Below are 21323 nucleotides of genomic sequence, written 5' to 3' on the forward strand. Positions count from 1 at the left end.
CATGGTCACCCTGTCGTCCCCCAGCACTCCCAGTCCCTCTCCCCAGAGCTGCAGGTCCACATTCCACGGCCCAAGCCCAGCGCTGCACTGGTGGGTGGAGATGTCCATGAAGCACCATGGGGCTGGACCACCCCACCTTGGTGTGCAGGCAGCGGGGAGCTGATGCTGCCGTGGGCTTTGCATCCTCCCTGGGAGCAAAAGGAGCCAGGACTGGGGGATGAGCCAAACAAACCCCCAGTTCTGGGCTTGGGTCGGGGGACAGACCCACGGGGAAGGGCTTGCTCTGGGGTGAAGCTGGAGAGGTTTCGCTCACCTCAGTGAAGCCAGGGGTCCTGGAGGACCTGCCTGTGATCCCAGGGAGAGCAGAGGTTGGACACACGCGCGTCCAACGTGGCCTCGAGGTGCCCCTCGCCACACCGATGCCGTGGGGAAGGAGAGACCGGCCTTAAGCAGGCCCATCTTGGTTGGGGGCCTCAGCAGTTGTGCCAGGGGCAGGAGCCAGCCCAGCCTTCCCCACCACGGGCAGAGCTGGCTCCAGCAAAGCCAAGGTCCCCACAGCCACGCAGCTGGACTCTGATAGAAGGTTCAGGCGTTGCCTGAAGGTCCACGGGGTGCGTTTAGAATCATGGAATGGTTTGGGTTGGAAGGGACCTTAGAGATCATCTGGTTCCAACCCCCCTGCCATCAGCAGGGACATCTTCCACCAGCCCAGGGTGCTCAGAGCTCCATCCAACCTGGCCTTGAGCACTGCCAGGGAGGGGGCAGCCACAGCTTCTCTGGGCAACCTGGGCCAGGGCCTCACCACCCTCATGGGGAACAATTTCTTCCTTAGATCTAGAGTCACAGAATCACGAAGGTTGGGAAAGACCTTCAAGACCATCAAGTCCAACCGCCAACCCAACCCCACCATGTCTGCTCAACCACATCCCTAAGGGCCACATCCACACGGTTTTTGAACCCCTCCAGGGATGGGGACTCCACCACTGCCCTGGGCAGCCTGGGCCAAGGCCTGACCACTCTTCCAGGAAAGAAATTTTTCCCAATATCCAACCTGAACCTCCCCTGATGCAGCTTGAGGCCATCGCCTCTCGTCCTGTAGCTGGTTCCTTGGGAGAAGAGACCAACCCCCCCTCACTGCACCCTCCTGTCAGGGAGCTGGAGAGAGCGAGAAGGTCTCCCCTCAGCCTCCTCTTCTCCAGACAGGATGCTGGGATTTCATAGAATCACAGACTGGTTTGGGTTGGAAGGGACCTTAAAGCTCATCTGGTTCCAACCCCCCTGCCATGAGCAGGGACATCTTCCACCAGACCAGGTTGCTCAGAGCTCCATCCAACCTGGCCTTGAACCCTGCCAGGGAGGGGGCAGCCACAGCTTCTCTGGGCAGCCTGGGCCAGGGCCTCACCACCCTCATGGGGAAGAATTTCTTCCTAATAATTAATAATGAAATAATTTCTGGGAGGAAAGCCATTACCACCAGGTGCACCACGTTCAAAGGGAGATCCCTCCTCTGCGCGTAATCCCTCGCTACAGCAGCCACAACACTCAACATTTTGGACATCTCCAGTCCCCTGTCCAAGCTGGCTCAAGCTGGACGAGATGGCCTAAGCTATTTTTGGGGGGAAATAACAAAAAAAAAAGGGAAGTTTCGATGAGCACAAACCGTGCTGTTCCTTAAGCCCCGTTTCTCCAGAAAGCCAAGCGAGTTCTCTTCCCCGCGCTACCTGCATCACCGTGACGTGGGGAGCTCCTCCACCGCGGCCCTGCGAAGGAGACAGCGAGGAGGCAGGCGAAGCCGGGCTGCTGGGAAGCCGTTTGCACCAGTTTGACGTTGGCACGGCCGGACTGGTTTTGCTGGGGACCCTGCTGGGGTGGGAAGCGGGGACCAGGCATTCCCGCGCCCAAGCAGGATTTGATCTTCGCCGGTACAGCTGCCGGGGGTGCCACGGAGCGATGGCTTCGGTCGGTGACAAAGCATCCAGACCCCACGTCACCCGCTGCCACGCAGGGAGGGACGTTTTTGGGTGCGAGGCGGGAGAGACGGGCGCAGGTTTCAGGCCCAGCACCCGCAGGCGACGCGCTGTTGCCATGGCACGGCGCGGTTGGGAACACGGCATTCCCGGCGCCGAGGCTTCCCCCGAAGAGCAGCCTTCACCCCGACCCACCCGGCTCGCCTGCCCTCCACCCCGCTCGCTCCCACCCAGAAAAAGTGGGGAGCACCAGCTCCCCACCCCATAAATAACCCTGAAAACGCACTCAGGAGCACGAGGGGACGGCAGACGCTGCGTGCTGGGACGCGGAGCAGGGGGACAGAGCCCTGCGCCAGCATTCGCGCTGCGAGGGCCAGGCTGGAGGCTCCAGCGGGAGCAAATCCCAGTGCCAGGGCAAGGCTGGGTCCCCCCGTTTTGCTGGTGAGCACCCCCTGCCCGCAGCCCTCCCCTGCCACGCTACGGCTCTCGACTGGAGGCCAGCTCCTCGATGAAACGAGCTGTCCTTCGTGTTCGGGATCACGAGCAGAGAGGTTCCCCCCACACCCTGAGTTACAGAATCCCAGCATGGTGGGGTTGGAAGGGACCTCTGGGGGTCACCCAGCCCAACCCCCTGCCCAAGCAGGGTCACCCACAGCAGGCTGCACAGCACCGCGTCCAGGGGGGTCTTGAATATCTCCAGAGAAGGAGACTCCACAGCCCCTCTGGGCAGCCTGGGCCAGGGCTCCGTCACCCTCAGAGGGAAGAAGTTCTTCCTCATGTTCAGACGGAACTTCCTCTGCCTCAGTTTGTGCCCATTGCCCCTTGTCCTGTCGCTGGGCGCCACTGAAAAGATCTTGGCCCCGTCCTGACCCCCACCCTGAAGAGATTTAGAGGCATTTCGAAGGTCCCCTCTCAGCCTTCTCTTCTCCAGGCTGAACAAGCCCAGCTCCCTCAGCCTCTCCTCCTAGGAGAGATGCTCCAGTCCCCTCCTCATCCTCGTAGCCCTCCGCTGGACTCTCTCCAGTAGCTCCTCATCTTTCTTGAACTGGGGAGCCCAGCACTGGACACAGCACTGCAGATGGGGCCTCCCCAGGGCAGAGCAGAGGGGAAGGAGAACCTCCCTCGCCCTGCTGCCCACACTCCTCCTCATGCACCCCAGGATCCCATCGGCCTTCTTGGCAGCCAGGGCACGCTGCTGGCTCATGGTCACCCTGTCGTCCCCCAGCACTCCCAGTCCCTCTCCGCAGAGCTGCTCTCCAGCAGCTCAGCCCCAGCCTGTACTGGTGCCTGGGGTTGTTCCTCCCCAGGGGCAGGACCTTGCCAACAGAGCAGGCATCGCAAGAACCATTGCCCGGCTTCCTCAGGCCCAGGAAACCACATTATCTCGATGAAATTTAAACTTGCAGTTGGGAAGAGAGCCAAAAGGTGCCAACGCCCTCAGTCAGAGCGGCTGCTCTCCAGTGACACAGGGGAAGGGCAAAGCTCATGGCGGGCGGGGGCCGAAAGGGCTGTTCCTGTTCCGTTTGCAGGCTGCAAGCGCGCTGCGCTCGCCCCGCAGCTTCCTGAGCGGAGGCCACTACTCGTGACACACGGTGACGGAAACGCCAGCACCCCACGGGGCGTGCAGCCTCCCCCTCGGTGCTGCGGGCCCGGAACGCAGCGGGTTAAAATAGGCCATGGAACAGCCCGTTTCCTCAAATCATCTGTTTTCTTCCGAAAAGCCCGGTGCACGGCCTGGATAAAAATGACGGCAGGATGTTCTCTGCTAGGAGACACGGCCAGAACTACAGGCGATCGCACACTCATTTCCAGGCTGGCACACAGGAGAACAGAATCCCAGAATCCCAGAATATTCGGGGTTGGAAGGGCCCTCTGTGGGTCACCCAGTCCAGCCCCCTGCCCAAGCAGGGTCACCCAGAGCAGGCTGCACAGCACCGCAGCCAGGTGGGCTGGAATATCTCCAGAGAAGGAGACTGCACAGCCTCCCTGGGCAGCCTGGGCCAGGGCTCCGTCACCCTCAGAGGGAAGAAGTTCTTCCTCATCTTCAGCTGGAGCTTCCTCGGCTTCAGTTTGTGCCCGTTGCCCCTTGTCCTGTCGCTGGGCACCACTGAACAGAGTCTGGCCCCATCTTCCTGACCCCCACCCTGCAGATATTTAGAGGCATTTCGAAGGTCCCCTCTCAGCCTTCTCTTCTCCAGGCTGAACAAGCCCAGCTCCCTCAGCCTCTCCTCCTAGGAGAGATGCTCCAGTCCCCTCCTCATCCTCGTAGCCCTCCACTGGACTCTCTCCAGTAGCTCCTCATCTTTCTTGAACTGGGGAGCCCAGCACTGGACACAGCACTGCAGATGGGGCCTCACCAGGGCAGAGGGGGAGGAGAACCTCCCTCGCCCTGCTGCCCACACTCCTCCTCATGCACCCCAGGACCCCATTGGCCTTCTTGGCACCCAGGGCACGCTGCTGGCTCATGGTCACCCTGTTGTCCCCCAGCACTCCCAGTCCCTCTCCGCAGAGCTGCTCTCCAGCAGCTCAGCCCCAGCCTGTACTGACGCCTGGGGTTGTTCCTCCCCAACAAGTAACACCATCAAATATTTTTTACTGTGTCCAAGCAGCGCTCTTCACAGCTGGCTCTGCTCGCTCCCCCCACCTCTCGACAGTATCTGCGTGCAAACAGACAGCCCGCAGCCTACGCAAACTGGAATGCAGACAGGAAACCCAGCACCCCTCGCCGAAAGCACCATCTACCCACACTTCCCGCCAGGCTGAACCCAGTCCCAAACGTGCAGGGAACCGTCGCTCGCCGCCGACAACAGCGTCCGCGGTCTCTGCGGATGCCACGCGTGCGCTGTGACCAGGGGAGCGCCCGCCCCGCCGAACGCGTGGCCTTTGTGGATAAAGATCGGCTCCGCTTCCCGGCCAGAGCCGTCCCAGCTCCGCGCGTCGTACACGTGCACGGTCCCGTCGAAACCTTGAATGAAAGGGAATGGGAGAGATCGCAGAAGTGAGGGGCTTTGCTCGCGCTCACCTCCTAGGGCTGCCGAGACGGACGCGAGGGCACAAGCCCAGACTGACAGCCTGTGCCAGCAGAGCACCTAATCCCAGAATCACAGAATGGTCAGGGTGGAAGGGACCTCTGGGGGTCACCCAGTCCAACCCCCTGCCGAAGCAGGGTCACCCAGAGCAGGCTGCACAGCACCGCAGCCAGGCAGGTGTGGAATATCTCCAGAGAAGGAGACTCCACAGCCCCTCTGGGCAGCCTGGGCCAGGGCTCCATCACCCTCAGAGGGAAGAAGTTCTTCCTCATGTTCAGCTGGAACTTCCTCGGCTTCAGTTTGTGCCCATTGCCCCTTGTCCTGTCACTGGGCACCACTGGAAAGAGTTTGGCCCCATCCTCCTGATCCCCACCCTGAAGAGATTTATCGGCATTTCCAAGGTCCCCTCTCAGCCTTCTCTTCCCCAGGCTGAACAAGCCCAGCTCCCTCAGCCTCTCCTCGTAGGAGAGATGCTCCAGTCCCCTCCTCATCCTCGTAGCCCTCCACTGGACTCTCTCCAGTAGCTCCTCACCTCTCTTGAACTCGGGAGCCCAGCACTGGACTCAGCACTGCAGATGGGGCCTCCCCAGGGCAGAGGGGAAGGAGAACCTCCCTCGCCCTGCTGCCCACACTCCTCCTCATGCACCCCAGGAGATCATTGGCCTTCTTGGCACCCAGGGCACGCTGCTGGCTCATGGTTGACTTGTTGTCCCCCAGGACACTCAGGTCCATCTCTGCAGAGTCCCTGCAGCCAGGCTGTCCCTGGCAGTACCAGGGCAGGGCTTGTGCAGGGCTTGGGCTCTTTGTCCTCCCAAGAGGGAAGCGGGAGCCCCCCACAACCCACCCAGACCCCTTCTGTAGAGCAGTGGCTGCAGAGGATGCTGCGCTCGCATCTCTGCTGGCTCCAGGAGGAGCTCTGGACAGCCACCCCCTAAGAGGGGTGTTTAAGGTGAGGTAGGGTGAGCTGTGCCTCGCTCAAAAACCATCCAGAAAAGGAGATCGCTGCCTAAAGCACCCACCTGAAACAGCAAGGCAGCCTTCCAGAGCAGGAGCCCAGGAGACGCACAGGAACTCCGCAGCCGAGCCGGGAGAGGGAACCACGCACTTTGCTGAAGCCAAGGGCTCCGAGGTTTTCCGTACGTCTGTCAGGGTGAGGTGCCCTCCGCTCGAGACGCAAGCTACGGGCCGGGAGCTGGAGTCAGAGCCTTGAGGTGAGCGCCCGACTCCCATGCACCAGCGCTCGGCACGCGGCGCCGAGGGGACGGGCACAGCCTCCAAGGGAGCCCGCGGCTGCCGAACGTCAGCCAGGCACAGCCGCCCCTTGGTGCAGCACAGGAGCAAGGCGTTGCCGTCCAGGAACGCCAGGCCGCTGAGCTCCTCGCTGTCTCCGGAGGCTAGAAAAGAGAGGCAGATCTCAGATGCCACGAGGAGCGTTTGTATGATTTAGAATCACAGAATCCCAGCATGGTGGGGGTTGGAAGGGACCTCTGGGGGTCACCCAGCCCAACCCCCTGCCGAAGCAGGGTCACCCAGAGCAGGCTGCACAGCACCGTGGCCAGGCGGGGCTGGAATATCTCCAGAGAAGGAGACTCCACAGCCTCCCTGGGCAGCCTGGGCCAGGGCTCCATCACCCTCAGAGGGAAGAAGTTCTTCCTCATCTTCAGCTGGAGCTTCCTCTGCTTCAGTTTGTGCCCATTGCCCCTTGTCCTGTCGCTGGGCACCACTGGAAAGAGTCTGGCCCCATCCTCCTGACACCCACCCTGCAGATATTTATAAGCATTTATTAGGTCCCCTCTCAGCCTTGTCTTCTCCAGGCTGAACAAGCCCAGCTCCCTCAGCCTCTCCTCGTAGCAGAGATGCTCCAGTCCCCTCCTCATCCTCGTAGCCCTATTGAGGCTGGGTAGCAGCCTGCCAGTGCCTGGAGGGGCCTGCGAGAGAGGTGGTGAGGGGCTGTGACAAGGGCAGGGAGTGACAGGACAAAGGGTGATGGCTTTAAAAGGAAAGAGGGGAGATTTAGATCAGATACAAGGAAGAAGTTCTTCACTGTGAGGGTGGTGAGGCCTTGGCCCAGGTTGCCCAGAGAAGCTGTGGTTGCCCCCTCCCTGGCAGGGTTCAAGGCCAGGTTGGATGGAGCTCTGAGCACCCCAGGCTGGTGGAAGGGGTCCCTGCTCATGGCAGGGGGATGGAACTGGATGGTCTGTAAGGTCCCTTCCAACCCAAACCCTTCTGTGATTCCATGATATCTCTGCTGCCTGAGAAAGCAGATTTCTCGCCTTGTCCCTGGAACAACGCTTGCGCGTGCTTCGAGGGCCAGCAGCAGAGGCTGAGAGCCTGCTCGGGAATTATCCCTGCCCAGGATCCACACGGAGCAGGCGCAGCCTGTACCCCTCAAAAGGTGGTGTTCACACCCAGGAGGAGGAGACACACACACCCACGGCTAACACTAGCTCTGTCTGAGCTCCTGTGAGGGACCCGACGCAGACCAGGGCCTTTCTTTTTTGCCCAGCACGCTGCGTTACAGCCGCTGGACACAGACCAGGGGATGGGGTGTGTGGGGACCAAGTCCTGCTGGGTAGGTGAAGGCAGATGGTCTCCAGCAGCCCCAACAAACCAGAGCTGGATTCACCACCCTGGGTTAGGGCAGGGCTGGTTTAACGAGGCTGGCACGACCCTCCTCCCGTCCCCACGGGCAGATCACAGAGCAACACAGAGCTCGCTCGGAACCTGACACCTATTTCCACGACCCCAAGCGATTTCAGTGACCCCCAATGTCCCTTGTTTGGGACAACAGAGGCAGCAGCCCCCTGCTAACCCAACTCTTTGCACTGAAACCACCCACGGCGCTCTCGTCGGGCACAGGTCTGGGGCAGAAGCCTGAGAAATCAGTCACGGGAGCAGCCAGAAGCTGGAGGTGGACCAGAGCGTTGCAACCTCTTTGCTCAAGACAAGCTTCCTTCTGCAAATATCTTCATAACCCTTCACCCAGGGAAACGTTTGCCGCTTGAGGAGTTGCCCTTCCTTTACCCAAACCCCAGCTTTCCAGAAGCAGTCACAGAATCACAGAATGGTCAGGGTTGGAAGGGACCTCTGTGGGTCACCCAGTCCAACCCTCCTGCTGAAGCAGGGTCACCTACAGTAGGTTGTAGAGGACCTTGTCCAGGTGGGTCTTGAATATCTCCAGAGAAGACTCCACAGGCCCTCTGGGCAGCCTGTTCCAGGGCTCCGTCACCCTCAGAGGGAAGAAGTTCTTCCTCATCTTCAGCTGGAGCTTCCTCTGCTTCAGTTTGTGCCCGTTGCCCCTTGTCCTGTCACTGGACACCACTGGAAAGAGCTTGGCCCCATCCTCTTGACACCCACCCTGCAGTCCCTAGACTCGGTTTGGATACCTGCTGTGTAGACATTCTTCCTCGATTCCACCTCCGTAATTTGGACGCTGTTGAGCGTCGAGCCGTGAAGGACCCACGGGGCTCTGGCCGCAATGGTGGCAATTTTAGCCCAAGGTTGCCCAGTGCCATCTTCTGCCGGTATGGCACTTACAGATTTAATAACATCTACAGGAAAGAGATGTAAGCAGCTGTAAAACACATCAGGAGTCACGTAATCCACAAGATTAAGCTGTTTCACAGCCTCATAAAGCTGAAAGTGACCTCCTAAACCAGTAAGAAATCCAGTTAGGACTAAGCCCCTCTCCAGGATGAACCCACTCTTTCCAACACAACCAGCAAGGGCTGACAACAAGCCATTTCAAACCCAGCAAAACGCACGGCGGGTTGCGAATCGAGATGTTTATTTTCAACGCAGAAGAAAACCTCTCATGGCGTTTTGCACTTCCCCTCTGGAGGTTTCAACACCATTCTGGTGATTTCACAAGAGCAGACAAAGGAAGGGCAATCCTCTTCTAGGAGGGAACTGAGCTGACTCATGGTATATGCTGAAAGGTGACCTATGGAGCTCTTTATTTCCAACTCTTGGAGTTATTAAGGGGACATTGTGCCACCTATACGATGAGGGGTTTTGTTTGTATCACTAAGAGCTCGCAAATAAGGGGAAAGCCACTGTGGCAGGCCTTAAACCCACCAATTTCTTTATGAGCTTCGTGCCATCAAGTCCACATCTTTCCAAGCCACCACGCTTGTGCAGACACTCATCTCCAGCCTTTCTCCAGCCCCTGCCACGCAAGGGTGGTCACTCAGGACTTTGCTGCGTGGGACTGGCACCCCTCTCCTCATTTTACACCCAGGAAGAAGGGGAAGGAAGAGATGCTTGATGCAAGGACTACGTTGCGAAACTACTCAAGCCGAGAAGCACGTTCCCTTACCAGAGTCCTCTGCTGACACCTGCCAGACCTGGAGGGAGCTGTCTGGCGGGCCACTCGTCACCAGCAAGCTGAGGAAACAAAAAGAACCCCACAAAACCCTTTAGAAGCAGAGAAAAGCCTTTTTTCCCCGGCCTGGCAGCTCCTGAGCACAGGAGGAGTGGCAGACCAGGAGCTCCCACCTCTGCTTGGAGCAGAGAAGGGGCCATGAGGTCCATAATCCCAGAACTCCTCGTGCCAGGGTGCTCTATGCCGCCCAGGTTATGGCATTTAATTAGCAACGGGGGCTTGGGTACGAGGAGAGAGCTCAGTGAGGGAAATGAATCGGCCAGGGGGAAGTGTGTTTGCTCGGTCTGCAATCCAGGGCAGGAAAAAAAACCTTCTGCACATGCAGGGGCTTAGAGAGCAGCAGCAGCAGCCAGCAGTATCCCGCTCTGCCCGCTGAGCCCCTCCACGCCGCGCCAGATGCGGCAGGAAGGGACGGAGAAGGCAGAGCAAGGAGGCTACGCAGGCCCCCGTTGCTCGGCAGCCGGGTGGGGAGGGCTCCCTGGTGAGCCAGCATCAACATCAGCAGCCCCCACGGCTCACTTCTGGAAGGAGCTGAGGATTCAAGTTATCCAGCAGCAGATTCTTCAGTTTTCCTGCCAGCTGCCCTGCAAGACGCACCGCTGCAGCTTTTAATACCGCAGCAGCGGGGTATGTCCCCGTTTTGCTGAGCACCACAGAATCACAGAATGGTAGGGGTTGGAAGGGACCTCTGTGGGTCATCTAGTCCAACCCTCCTGCCCAAGCAGGGTCACCTACAGCAGGCTGCACATGACCTTGTCCAGGCGGGTCTTGAATATCTCCAGAGAAGGAGACTCCACAACCTCCCTGGGCAGCCTGGGCCAGGGCTCCGTCACCCTCAGAGGGAAGAAGTTCTTCCTCATGTTCAGACGGAGCTTCCTGTGCTTCAGTTTGTGCCCATTGCCCCTTGTCCTGTTGCTGGGCACCACTGGAAAGAGTCTGGCCCCGTCCTCCTGACACCCACCCTGCAGATATTTATCAGCATTTATTAGGTCCCCTCTCAGCCTTCTCTTCTCCAGGCTGAACAAGCCCAGCTCCCTCAGCCTCTCCTCGTAGCAGAGATGCTCCAATCCCCTCATCATCCTCGTAGCCCTCCACTGGACTCTCTCCAGTAGCTCTTCATCTAGACAGTCTTGCTGCAAAGAGCAGAATGAACCTCCATGTATTTTTTCATCTAGTCCAACCCCCCTGCCCAAGCAGGGTCACCCAGAGCAGGCTGCACAGGACCTTGTCCAGGCGGGTCTTGAATATCTCCAGAGAAGGAGACTCCACAACCTCCCTGGGCAGCCTGTTCCAGTGCTCCGTCACCCTCAGAGGGAAGAAGTTCTTCCTCATGTTCAGACAGAGCTTCCTGTGCTTCAGTTTGTGCCCATTGCCCCTTGTCCTGTTGCTGGGCACCACTGGAAAGAGTCTGGCCCCATCCTCCTGACACCCACCCTTCAGATATTTGTAGGCATTTATAAGGTCCCCTCGCAGCCTTCTCTTCTCCAGGCTGAACAAGCCCCAATAGACAGCTCTACTCCAAGCACCACGACAGGGTTCTCACGCTGCTGTCTGAGCTGGCAGGACTGACCAGCTGGGTTGGGAAGCAGGCAAGGAAAAGGAGCTGGCTCTCAGCAGACAAGCCCCTTCTCCATCACCAATCCACCCTGGAAGGATCCCGTGGCTGTACCTGGTGTCCGGCACGTGTTTCAGGCTGTACACCGGGCGGTTTGAAAATCCACCACATTCCACCTTGAAATCTCTTTCTGGACACAGAGCCTAGGAATCAGAAGCAAAGTCATCTCTTCACACTTCACGGTGCACAACTTGGTGCGGTCGGTCACCACGAAAGAAGACAGAGACATGAGATGCACTCTCGCTTGGTAAAGCTCTTGTCCGTCCTGTCATGCTTATTTCAACAGGAGCTACAGGACTGAGACATCCCAAAATAATTAGAAGGAAAAAACAATCTCTGGAGAAAGCTCCTGCCAAGAGCTCTGCCTGGTTTCGTTGCCATCTGTCAGGAGCTTTCTGCTTGCCCAGTGACCAAACATCACCTTCCACTTGCACGTAGAGGACACCCAACCCAAGGGCCAACCTCGCTCTTCAGCAGCGTGGCCCCCAGGCTCGGGCATCTCAGCAAGTCCCTTCTACCTTCACCTTGGCGTCCTCCTCTGCCCCATTTCCCCATCAAACGCTTTCATTCACGCTTCTGAAGTCTGCACAGCACAAGCTGCCCGCAGAGCAGCGGGATGACACGACCGGCGTGCCAACCACCTCAACCAGACAGCAGCTGGGTGACTTTTGTGCTTTACCTTCCCACCAAAGCTGCTCAAAACCCGGCCGAGCCCTTCTCAGAGCAGCAGAGACCAGGTAACAGCGTGGGAAGCCCAGCACAGAGCAGCCCGGTCTCGGAAGACACCAGGTTGAGGAGGACAGAGCGACCTGGTGTCACCCTGGCTGCAACACCCACCTGGGTCTCCTTCGCCTGCAGCGTTGGTGGCGGGAGGAGCTGCAGGATCTCGTTCCCACCAGACTGGCCATACCCGGCTACGCAAACACCTTGGAGGTGGGGATGACAAACCAGGGACATGGTGAAGGATGACCCCCCCCATCCTGCGCCAGGCCCACCCTCCCCAAGCCAGACCCCTGTGTCATAGAATCTCAGAAGGCTTTGGGTTGGAAGGGACCTTACAGACCATCCAGTTCCAAGCCCTTGCCATGGGCAGGGACCCCTTCCACCAGACCAGGGTGCTCAGAGCTCCATCCAACCTGGCCTTGAGCACTGCCAGGGAGGGGGCAGCCACAGCTTCTCTGGGCAACCTGGGCCACAGCCTCACCACCCTCATGGGGAAGAATTTCTTCCTTATATCTAGAGTCACAGAATCACAAAGGTTGGGAAAGACCTCTGAGATCATCAAGTCCAACCATTCGCGCAACACTACCATGCCTGCTCAACCATGTCCCCAAGGGCCACATCTACACGGTTTTTGAACCCCTCCAGGGATGGGGACTCCCCCACTGCCCTGGGCAGTCTGGGCCAAGGCCTGACCACTCTTTCAGGAAAGAAATTTTTCCCAATATCCAATCTGAACCTCCCCTGATGCAGCTTGAGGCCATCTCCTCTCATCCTGTCGCTGGTTCCTTGGGAGCGGAGACCAACCCCCCCTCACTGCACCCTCCTGTCAGGGAGCTGGAGAGAGCGAGGTCTCCCCTCAGCCTCCTCTTCTCCAGACTGAGCAGCCCCAGCTCCCTCAGCCGCTCCCCATCAGACTTGTTCTCCAGACCCCTCCCCAGCCTTGTTGCTCTAATCTAAATCTCCCCTCTGTCAGTCTGAAGCCATCACCCCTTGCCCTATCACTCCCTGCTCTTTTCCCAGCCCCTCTCCAGCTCTCTCACAGCCCCTCCAGGCACTGGCAGCTGCTCTAAGGTCTCCCCTTGTCCTTCTCTTCCCCAGGCTGAACAGCCCCAGCTCTCCCAGCCTTTCCTCCCAGCAGAGGGGTTCCAGCCCTCGCATCATTGTTGGGGCCTCCTCTGGCTCCGCTCCCACAGCTCCAGCTCTGCCCTGTGCTGAGGGCTCCAGAGCTGGACGCAGGACTCCCGGGGGGGTCTCAGCAGAGCGGGGCAGAGGGGCAGAATCCCCCCCCTCGCCCTGTGCCCACGCTTCTGGGGGTGCAGCTCAGGGTGCTGTTATGGCCTGGTCCCTCCCGACCCCCCAGCCCAGGCTGAACCCCTCAGTGCAGCCCCAGCCGCTTGGCTCCACTCCCGGGGTGCTGCCCCCGCACCTCGGCCTCCCCTCGGGGCCCGGCGGCCATTTCCCCTCACCCCTCGGCCCCCTCCTTCCCCCGGCGTCCCGGCCCGCACTCACGGTTCCCCGGGCCCCACTCGAGGACGCGGGTGGGCGCCTGGAGTTCGAAGGCGTGGAGGTCCCGGTACCTGCGGGGAGAAGGCGGAGGGAGGGGCGGTTGGCGGGGCTCAGGGGGCGTCCGGGGAGGGGGGATGCGGGGGTCCCTCACAGGCCCAGGGACTGCAGCAGCCACTCGTCCGCCTCCTCCTCCCCGCCGCCCGCCGCCTCCATGGCAACGCCGGTCGCAGATGGTGACGTCACGCGGCGGCGCGCAGCCGTGACGTAGCGCGCAGGGAGGGGCGGGAGCCGGGTGCCTGAGGGGGAAAATGGCGGCGGGGGGGCGTGGCCTGCAGGCCAAGGGCAGCGCGGGAGGGGTCGGGCAGGGGAACCTGATGGAGTTCAACAAGGGCAGGGGCAGGGTCCTGTGCCTGGGGAGGAACAACCCCAGGCACCAGTACAGGCTGGGGCGGACCTGCTGGAGAGCAGCTCTGTGGAGAGGGACTGGGAGTGCTGGGGGACGACAGGGTGACCATGAGCCAGCAGCGTGCCCTGGGTGCCCAGAAGGCCAATGGGATCCTGGGGTGCATTCAGAGGAGTGTGGGCAGCAGGGCGAGGGAGGGTCTCCTCCCCCTCTGCTCTGCCCTGGGGAGGCCCCATCTGCAGTGCTGTGTCCAGTGCTGGGCTCCCCAGTTCAAGAGAGATGAGGAGCTACTGGAGAGAGTCCGGCGCAGGGCTACGAGGATGAGGAGGGGACTGGAGCATCTCCCCTACGAGGAGAGGCTGAGGGAGCTGGGCTTGTTCAGCCTGGAGAAGAGAAGGCTGAGAGGGGACCTTAGAAATGCCGATAAATCTCTGCAGGGTGGGTGTCAGGAGGACGGGGCCAGACTCTTTCCAGTGGTGCCCAGCGACAGGACAAGGGGCAACGGGCACAAACTGAAGCCGAGGAAGCTCCAGCTGAAGATGAGGAAGAACTTCTTCCCTCTGAGGGTGACGGAGCCCTGGCCCAGGCTGCCCAGAGGGGCTGTGGAGTCTCCTTCTCTGGAGATACTCAAGACCCGCCTGGACGCGGTGCTGTGCAGCCTGCTCTGGGTGACCCTGCTTGGGCAGGGGGTTGGGCTGGGTGACCCCAGGGGTCCCTTCCAACCCCGACCATTCTGTGATTCTCTAAGCACGGAGTGGAGATACCTGTGTCTTACCAAATGCACAGAAATACGCGCGTGCTAGTGCGGGAATAAATCCAGAAGTCTCCCAAATCTTGATAAAAGCCAGCCCAACCTGTATGCCGGTCCCTCTGTGTGACGTGGTTACGCGATGGTTCCCACCTAATCCTTCTTTCCTTTCACAGTTTTGTTCTTAGGTACTGAACTCTTTTCCTAACAATTTGCTGCAGGTCGTCACGTCGACTGGAAAGCTGCCCGGTGGAAAAGGACCTTGGGGTGCTGGTCGACAGCTGACTGACCATGAGCCAGCAGTGTGTCCAGGTGGCCAAGAAGGCCAAGGGCATCCTGGCTTGGATCAGGAATGGGGTGGCCAGCAGGAGCAGGGAGGGGGTCGTGCCCCTGCACTCGGCACTGGTGAGGCTGCACCTCGAGTGCTGTGTTCAGTTTTGGGCCCCTCACTCCAAGAAGGTCATTGAGGGGCTGGAGCGTGTCCAGAGAAGGGCAGCGAGGCTGGGGAGGGGTCTGGAGAACAAGTCTGATGGGGAGCAGCTGAGGGAGCTGGGGCTGCTCAGTCTGGAGAAGAGGAGGCTGAGGGGAGACCTTCTCGCTCTCTACAGCTCCCTGACAGGAGGGTGCAGTGAGGGGGGGTTGGGCTCTGCTCCCAGGTAACCAGCGACAGGACGAGAGGCAATGGCCTCAAGTTGTGTCAGGGGAGGTTCAGATTGGAGATTGGGAAAAATGTCTTTACTGGAAGAGTGGTCAGGCTTGGCCCAGGCTGCCCAGGGCAGTGGTGGAGTCCCCATCCCTGGGGGGGTTCAGAAACCGTGTGGATGTGGCCCCTGGGGACATGGTTTAGCAGGCATGGGGATGTTAGGTTGAGGGTTGGACTTGATCTTAGAGGTCTTTTTCAACTTATGATTCTATGACTCTTGTTCCCCTTGCCAAGACGATGCTGCTCAGACCAGGATGGCGGGACTGGGCCTCGCCATCAGCCCACATTTGGAGATCCTCACTCTTTCAGCGGGACATTCCTCTTCCGTTTCTGTCCAGCGTAGGCTCTGACCAGGTGCTGGGGGATCGGTGCAGCTGACTTGCTTCCAGCTGTGGGCCCACTGCCCGTGAACGGTGACACTTTGGGATCAGTGGTGATAACTGGGAGTTTATTACACATTATTACACTTTTTGTGCCTTCTGGCCAGGTTTTGGCTGGTGTGCACGGTGCTGTAAAGCAAGCTGTGTCTATTTTCTGTGACACTGCAAGGTGGCAGCCTGCATCTTCTGAGGTGGCTCTGGAATAATCAGAAAAATGACTGTTTTTTACAGAAATACATCTGAATGTGAATCTTTCAGTCTATATGGTGTCTTGTCATTCTGTGCTGTTGATTTTTCCCTCGCTTTCTGGTGCGCTGTCGGTGTCAGCCCTGCAGAGGTTGTCAGGGATGGTGATGCTTTGGGTGGTTTCGTAGGGCAGTTTCGTGGGCTCCTGCCGTGCTTGGAGATGTGGTAGGACATTCTGGGTGACGTGACGGGTTCAGACTTGGGCCGTGCTGGCTGAATGTTGTGCTCAGGGCTAATTCAGGGCTGTCAGTACAGAAATGAGTGAGAAAGAAGCAAGGGCAAGAGCAGGTACCGAGGCAGAAGTGCTGTGAAAAGAAGGATGGAAAGCCAGACCCCTTCCTTCAGCCAAGAGGCCACGCGCCGCTCTGGAAGCAGTAACTGGAGCTGGCTGATGCGAGAAGCACTTCTCACCAGTGGTTCCTTTCCTGACATCCTCCACTTGGTCACTTCAAGATATGTCGGTATGAAGAGCTGCTCAGAGAAAGGATGGCAAGAATCCTAATATATGCTAATATATGCTTACAAATATCTCAAGGGTGGGTGTCAGGAAGATGGGGTCAGACTCTTTTCAGTGGTGCCCAGCGACAGGACAAGGGGCAATGGGCACAAACTGAAGCCGAGGAAGCTCCAGCTGAACCCGAGGAAGAACTTCTTCCCTCTGAGGGTGACGGAGCCCTGGCCCAGGCTTCCCAGAGGGGCTGGGGAGTCTCCTTCTCTGGAGATATTCCAGACCCGGCTGGACAAGGTCCTGTGCAGCCTGCTCTGGGTGACCCTGCTTCGGCAGGGGGGTTGGACTAGATGACCCACAGAGGTCCCTTCCAACCCCGACCATTCTGTGATTCTGTGAATTCTAACGTACAGAGGAAGAGGAATTGCATTCATGTTGTTTTTTTAAAAAAAAATAGCTCATCTAAAAGTCACGAAAAGCCTTGTCTTAGCAATTCTTTCTACACGCTATGATTCAAAAAGAAAGTGTCGAGTAAGCAACTTGTGAAGAACCTGAAACCAACGGACTGCAGGTTTTTTTAGTGCTAAGAGGATGATGGTTTTGATACCTTTGATTGTTAGAAGCCTGTGAGGGGCGTTGGGGTGAGCTGGGAAGTGAAGCCGTGGCAGTACCGGCTGCGGGTGGGAGTGCAGCGCTGTGGCTCTCCGTGAGCTCAGAGCTGTGTCAGCCTTTTCTCACCTTCTCCCGTTACCTCTTCTCTCATCTGTGCGCATTAATTGCAGGAAGTGAGCTTAGCCTGAGGCAGAGAAGTGGCCAAGCCAGCGCAAGATTTGGACTAAGATGACCCACAGAGGTCCCTTCCAACCCCTACCGTTCTGTGAAGATGCTCCTCCAGCAAGGCGTGAGAACAGAGAGAAGGAGAAACGGCAAAGGAAGGGCGTTGGGCTGCGAGCTGCGGTGCAGCCTTGCTCTCACGCTGCCCTGCGTCGCTTACAGTCCGTGGAGGAACAGGCTGTGCCCCCCCTGAGCTCCAGAGACTGGTTTAGGGGGTGGTGGTAAGCGTTTGGGAATCACAGAATCACAGAATCACAGAATCACAGAATAGTAGGGGTTGGAAGGGACCTCTGTGGGTCATCTAGTCCAACCCTCCTGCCGAAGCAGGGTCACCCAGAGCAGGCTGCACAGTTCAGAGAACAGAGCTGAAAAGAGCAGGGCCAGATTTCACAAAAACAAGGGCTTGGCACTTCAGGACAGGTTCAAGAAGATGCCGTCTCACAGAGCTCAGCAGCCAGGTTCACGGTCCCAGTGGTGGAACTGGTCCACCTTGGCCTTCGAGGTCGGCTAGCATCCTGCATGTATACTATAGTTTGCCAAACTTCATCGTGTAAAGTGTGACGAAAATGAGGAGCTGCCCACAGATACCATCAGTACATGAGAGCAAAGATCCTCAGGGAACTCTTCTTGTTAAACTGTTGTGAGCATTTTTCAGACTCGGGCTCTCCTGAACTCCGCAGGACAAGGGGCAACGGGCACAAACTGAAGCAGAGGAAGCTCCAGCTGAACCCGAGGAAGAACTTCTTCCCTCTGAGGGTGACAGAGCCCTGGCCCAGGCTGCCCAGGGAGGTTGTGGAGTCTCCTTCTCTGGAGATATTCCAGCCCCGCCTGGCCGCGGTGCTGTGCAGCCTGCTCTGGGTGACCCTGCTTTGGCAGGGGGTTGGACTGGGTGACCCACAGAGGTCGCTTCCAACACCTACCATTCTGTGATTCTGTGATTCATTCGCCAGACTTTCTGCACGTGCAGAACCTGCTGCAAAAACCCCACCCTACCTCAGATAAATGGGTATTTTTTTGTGTTTTCTTAATACATTTGGCAAAGTCACTTGCTAATGCCCAACAAAACAGCTTAGCCTCTTCCTATTATTCTAACTCTGTAACAAATGTTCCCATTTTTTACTCTTTCCTCTTTGAAATTTTGAGATTATTTATTTTCTGGAGAGATTTGGGAAAAGCCTTAAAATGTTTCTTTTGTTTCCATTTAAATGGTCATTTGTTAGCTTCATTCAGGCCTTGGTACCTCAAAACCACCCTGCATTACCTGTGGTACTGGAGGCCTTTTCCTCTTTTCCCCCACTTACTCACTCCACTGTCCTAGTCCACTGGAAATATAAAAGGCAAGAACGTGCAGAGGAAACCATTTTTGGGCTCTTCCCCACCTGGAATCCACAGCGTCCAGCACTGTTCTGCCTCAAGCTCCTGCTCCTCAGACAGTGCCCAGCAGGAGATGATTCAGCCTGAAGAAGAGAAGGCTGCGAGGGGACCTTATAAATGCTTACAAATATCTGAAGGGTGGGTGTCAGGAGGATGGGGCCAAGCTCTTTTCAGTGGTGCCCAGTGACAGGACAAGGGGCAACGGGCACAGACTGAGACACAGGAAGTTCTGTCTGAACATGAGGGGGAACTTCTTCCCTCTGAGGGTGACGGAGCCCTGGCCCAGGCTGCCCAGGGACGTTGTGGAGTCTCCTTCTCTGGAGATATTCAAGACCTGCCTGGACAAGGTCCTGTGCAGCCTGCTCTGGGTGACCCTGCTTCGGCGGGGGGTTGGACTAGATGACCCACAGAGGTCCCTTCCAACCCCTTCCATTCTGTGATTCTGTGAACTCACGAGAGAAATAACCTCCTTCGTGATCCTTCATTGTCGTGTAGGGAGGATCTGTACGATCTGGCAGAGCCCTTTGGCTGCTGTCACAGCTTTTCTGCAGTTCATGAGTTAATGAGGTGTGGGCATATTGCAGTCTTCGGGGATGAGTGACTATTGCTGCTGAAAGCTTAGAGGTGATGAAAGACTAGAGGAAAGACTGTATTCATCAAAGAAATTTTGTGAGGTGGATTTTCAGAGACTTTTTTGCGTGAAGGGTGAGCTTATCCATGAAAATGTACTGTGCAGCCCTGAAGGCCTAAGACTAAAATTAGTGAAGGCTGACATTGTCATTGCTCGTTCATGGCTGAAGGGAGTTGTCTGTTCATTTAGCCCCCGTGTGGACACAATCCATTTGCTCTCTATAAAGATGACATTTGTATTTCTCCAAGACGCAGAAGTGGGTCTTTTTTATTCTGTGATAATTTGTCACCGCAGAATCCCTGCAAGCGTGTGGAGAAGGAGAATGGGAAGTGGGAAGGTTTTGAGACATGCTGCACAGAAATGGTCTCTCAAGACAAAATGATTTGAGGAGCTGTTACAAAGGCTTCTGGCACGTGACTCCTCTGAATGTAGATGGAGGTACCTAGTATTTGCTTTTTGAAGACACCATTGTTGTACTGGCTCCGGTGCCTTGTAGTAAGAGAAGACTGATTTTTTGGATGCTGATACAATTTATCAAACACTTTAAGAGTTTTTACCTGTGCAGGTATCTTCACAGAATCCCAGAATCACAGAATGCTAGGGGTTGGAAGGGACCTCTGTGGGTCATCTAGCCCAACCCCCTGCCGAAGCAGGGTCACCCAGAGCAGGCTGCACAGGACCGCGTCCAGCCGGGTCTTGAATATCTCCAGAGAAGGAGACTCCACAGCCCCTCTGGGCAGCCTGGGCCAGGGCTCCCTCAGAGGGAAGAAGTTCTTCCTCGGGTTCAGCTGGAACTTCCTCGGCTTCAGTTTGTGCCCGTTGCCCCTTGTCCTGTCGCTGGGCACCACTGAAAAGAGTCTGGCCCCGTCCTCCTGACACCCACCCTGATCGGCATTTTGAAGGTCCCCTCTCAGCCTTCTCTTCTCCAGGCTGAACAAGCCCAGATGTTCTTAAGAACATCCGTTATTTGGTGCAGAAGTCCCCGAGTGCATTATTGTTTTGGGCACAGTAGAAGTGATGGTCAGTGCAGCTTCTCTGAGGAGTATGATGAGATGCGTGCTGAAATGAGCTGTTCCTCAGGCTGCAGATACTCGGCATTCTTTCATATTCCTGTGGGCTGCACACCAAGGGTGATTGCTCCTTGTAAATTTATAGTAAACTTCAAAGTGATGCAGATGAGTTCTTGGAAAGTTTGGTAGACCTGCCTTTCTTGCAGGCTGATTGCCCTGAAGAACCGACCTTTCGGACCCAGTAAAAGAGTATTTCACACTGGCCAAGACGGTGCCAGTCACAGAATCACAGAATCACAGAATCACAGAATAGTAGGGGTTGGAAGAGACCTCTGTGGGTCATCTAGTCCAACCCCCCTGCCGAAGCCAGGTCACCTACAGTAGGCTGCACAGGATCTTGTCCAGGCGGGTCTTGAATATCTCAAGAGAAGGAGACTCCACAACCTCCCTGGGCAGCCTGGGCCAGGGCTCCGTCACCCTCAGAGGGAAGAAGTTCTTCCTCATGTTCAGACGGAGCTTCCTGTGCCTCAGTTTGTGCCCATTGCCCCTTGTCCTGTCACTGGGCACCACTGAAAAGAGCTTGGCCCCATCCTCCTGACACCCACCCTTCAGATATTTGTAGGCATTTATAAGGTCCCCTCGCAGCCTTCTCTTCCCCAGGCTGAACAAGCCCAGCTCCCCCAACCTCTCCTCGTAGCGGAGATGTTCCAGTCCCCTCACCATCCTCATAGCCCTCCGCTGGACTCTCTCCAGTAGCTCTTCATTCTTCTTGAACTGGGGAGCCCAGAACTGGACACAGTACTCCAGATGAGGCCTCACCAGGGCAGTGTAGAAGGGAAATTTTGATGAAAATCGGGGAGAAAGTGGTGGACTGTGATGTTTTCAGGACCTCCCTGCAAGCAAAATGTAATTCTGGGACAATTGCATTTCCCTTGTAGTCATTGCTTGTCTTCAGGTAGAGGTGGGAAGGCTGTTTCGTCAAGACTGTGTCTTGGAGTTAGCTGTTTTGAGTCGTAAGGATCTCCTGTGCTCTTTGGGGGAAGATCAGCTGAAGGTTAGAACAGGGATGGGCAGAACAGGGATGGGCTACCACGAACTGGCGTCAGATCGTTTGTGGCAAACACACTGATGCAATATTTTTTCCCATTCTTTCTTCTCATTTGCTTTTTGAACGCAGCAGATGTTGTGGACATTTGTGTGGCCCACAGAGCCCATCCAGCCTCATTGTCTGCTGTGACTGAAATCCAGACCCATACAAGGCAGTTGCATGGCTTGATAAGGTCAGGGCTGGGTATTTCAAACAGAAATGCAATTTTTTTTTT

General features: G+C 57.2%; 1 protein-coding gene across 1 annotated transcript; it reads right to left on the reverse strand.

Moving 5' to 3' along the window:
• Positions 1-4427: 4427 nt before the first annotated feature.
• Positions 4428-13458, reverse strand: WDR73 (WD repeat domain 73). Its single transcript, XM_075414653.1, has 8 exons — positions 13376-13458; positions 13228-13295; positions 11833-11921; positions 11050-11138; positions 9315-9382; positions 8383-8547; positions 6016-6390; positions 4428-4932 (listed from the first exon to the last, which is right to left on the reverse strand). Exons 1-8 carry the CDS (start codon positions 13435-13437, stop codon positions 4706-4708), a joined length of 1143 nt encoding a protein of 380 aa, XP_075270768.1. The 5' UTR covers positions 13438-13458; the 3' UTR covers positions 4428-4705.
• Between the last annotated feature and the right edge of the window lie 7865 nt (positions 13459-21323).

This window comes from Opisthocomus hoazin, chromosome 1, assembly GCF_030867145.1.
Source record: "Opisthocomus hoazin isolate bOpiHoa1 chromosome 1, bOpiHoa1.hap1, whole genome shotgun sequence".
Lineage (NCBI taxonomy): Eukaryota > Metazoa > Chordata > Aves > Opisthocomiformes > Opisthocomidae > Opisthocomus > Opisthocomus hoazin.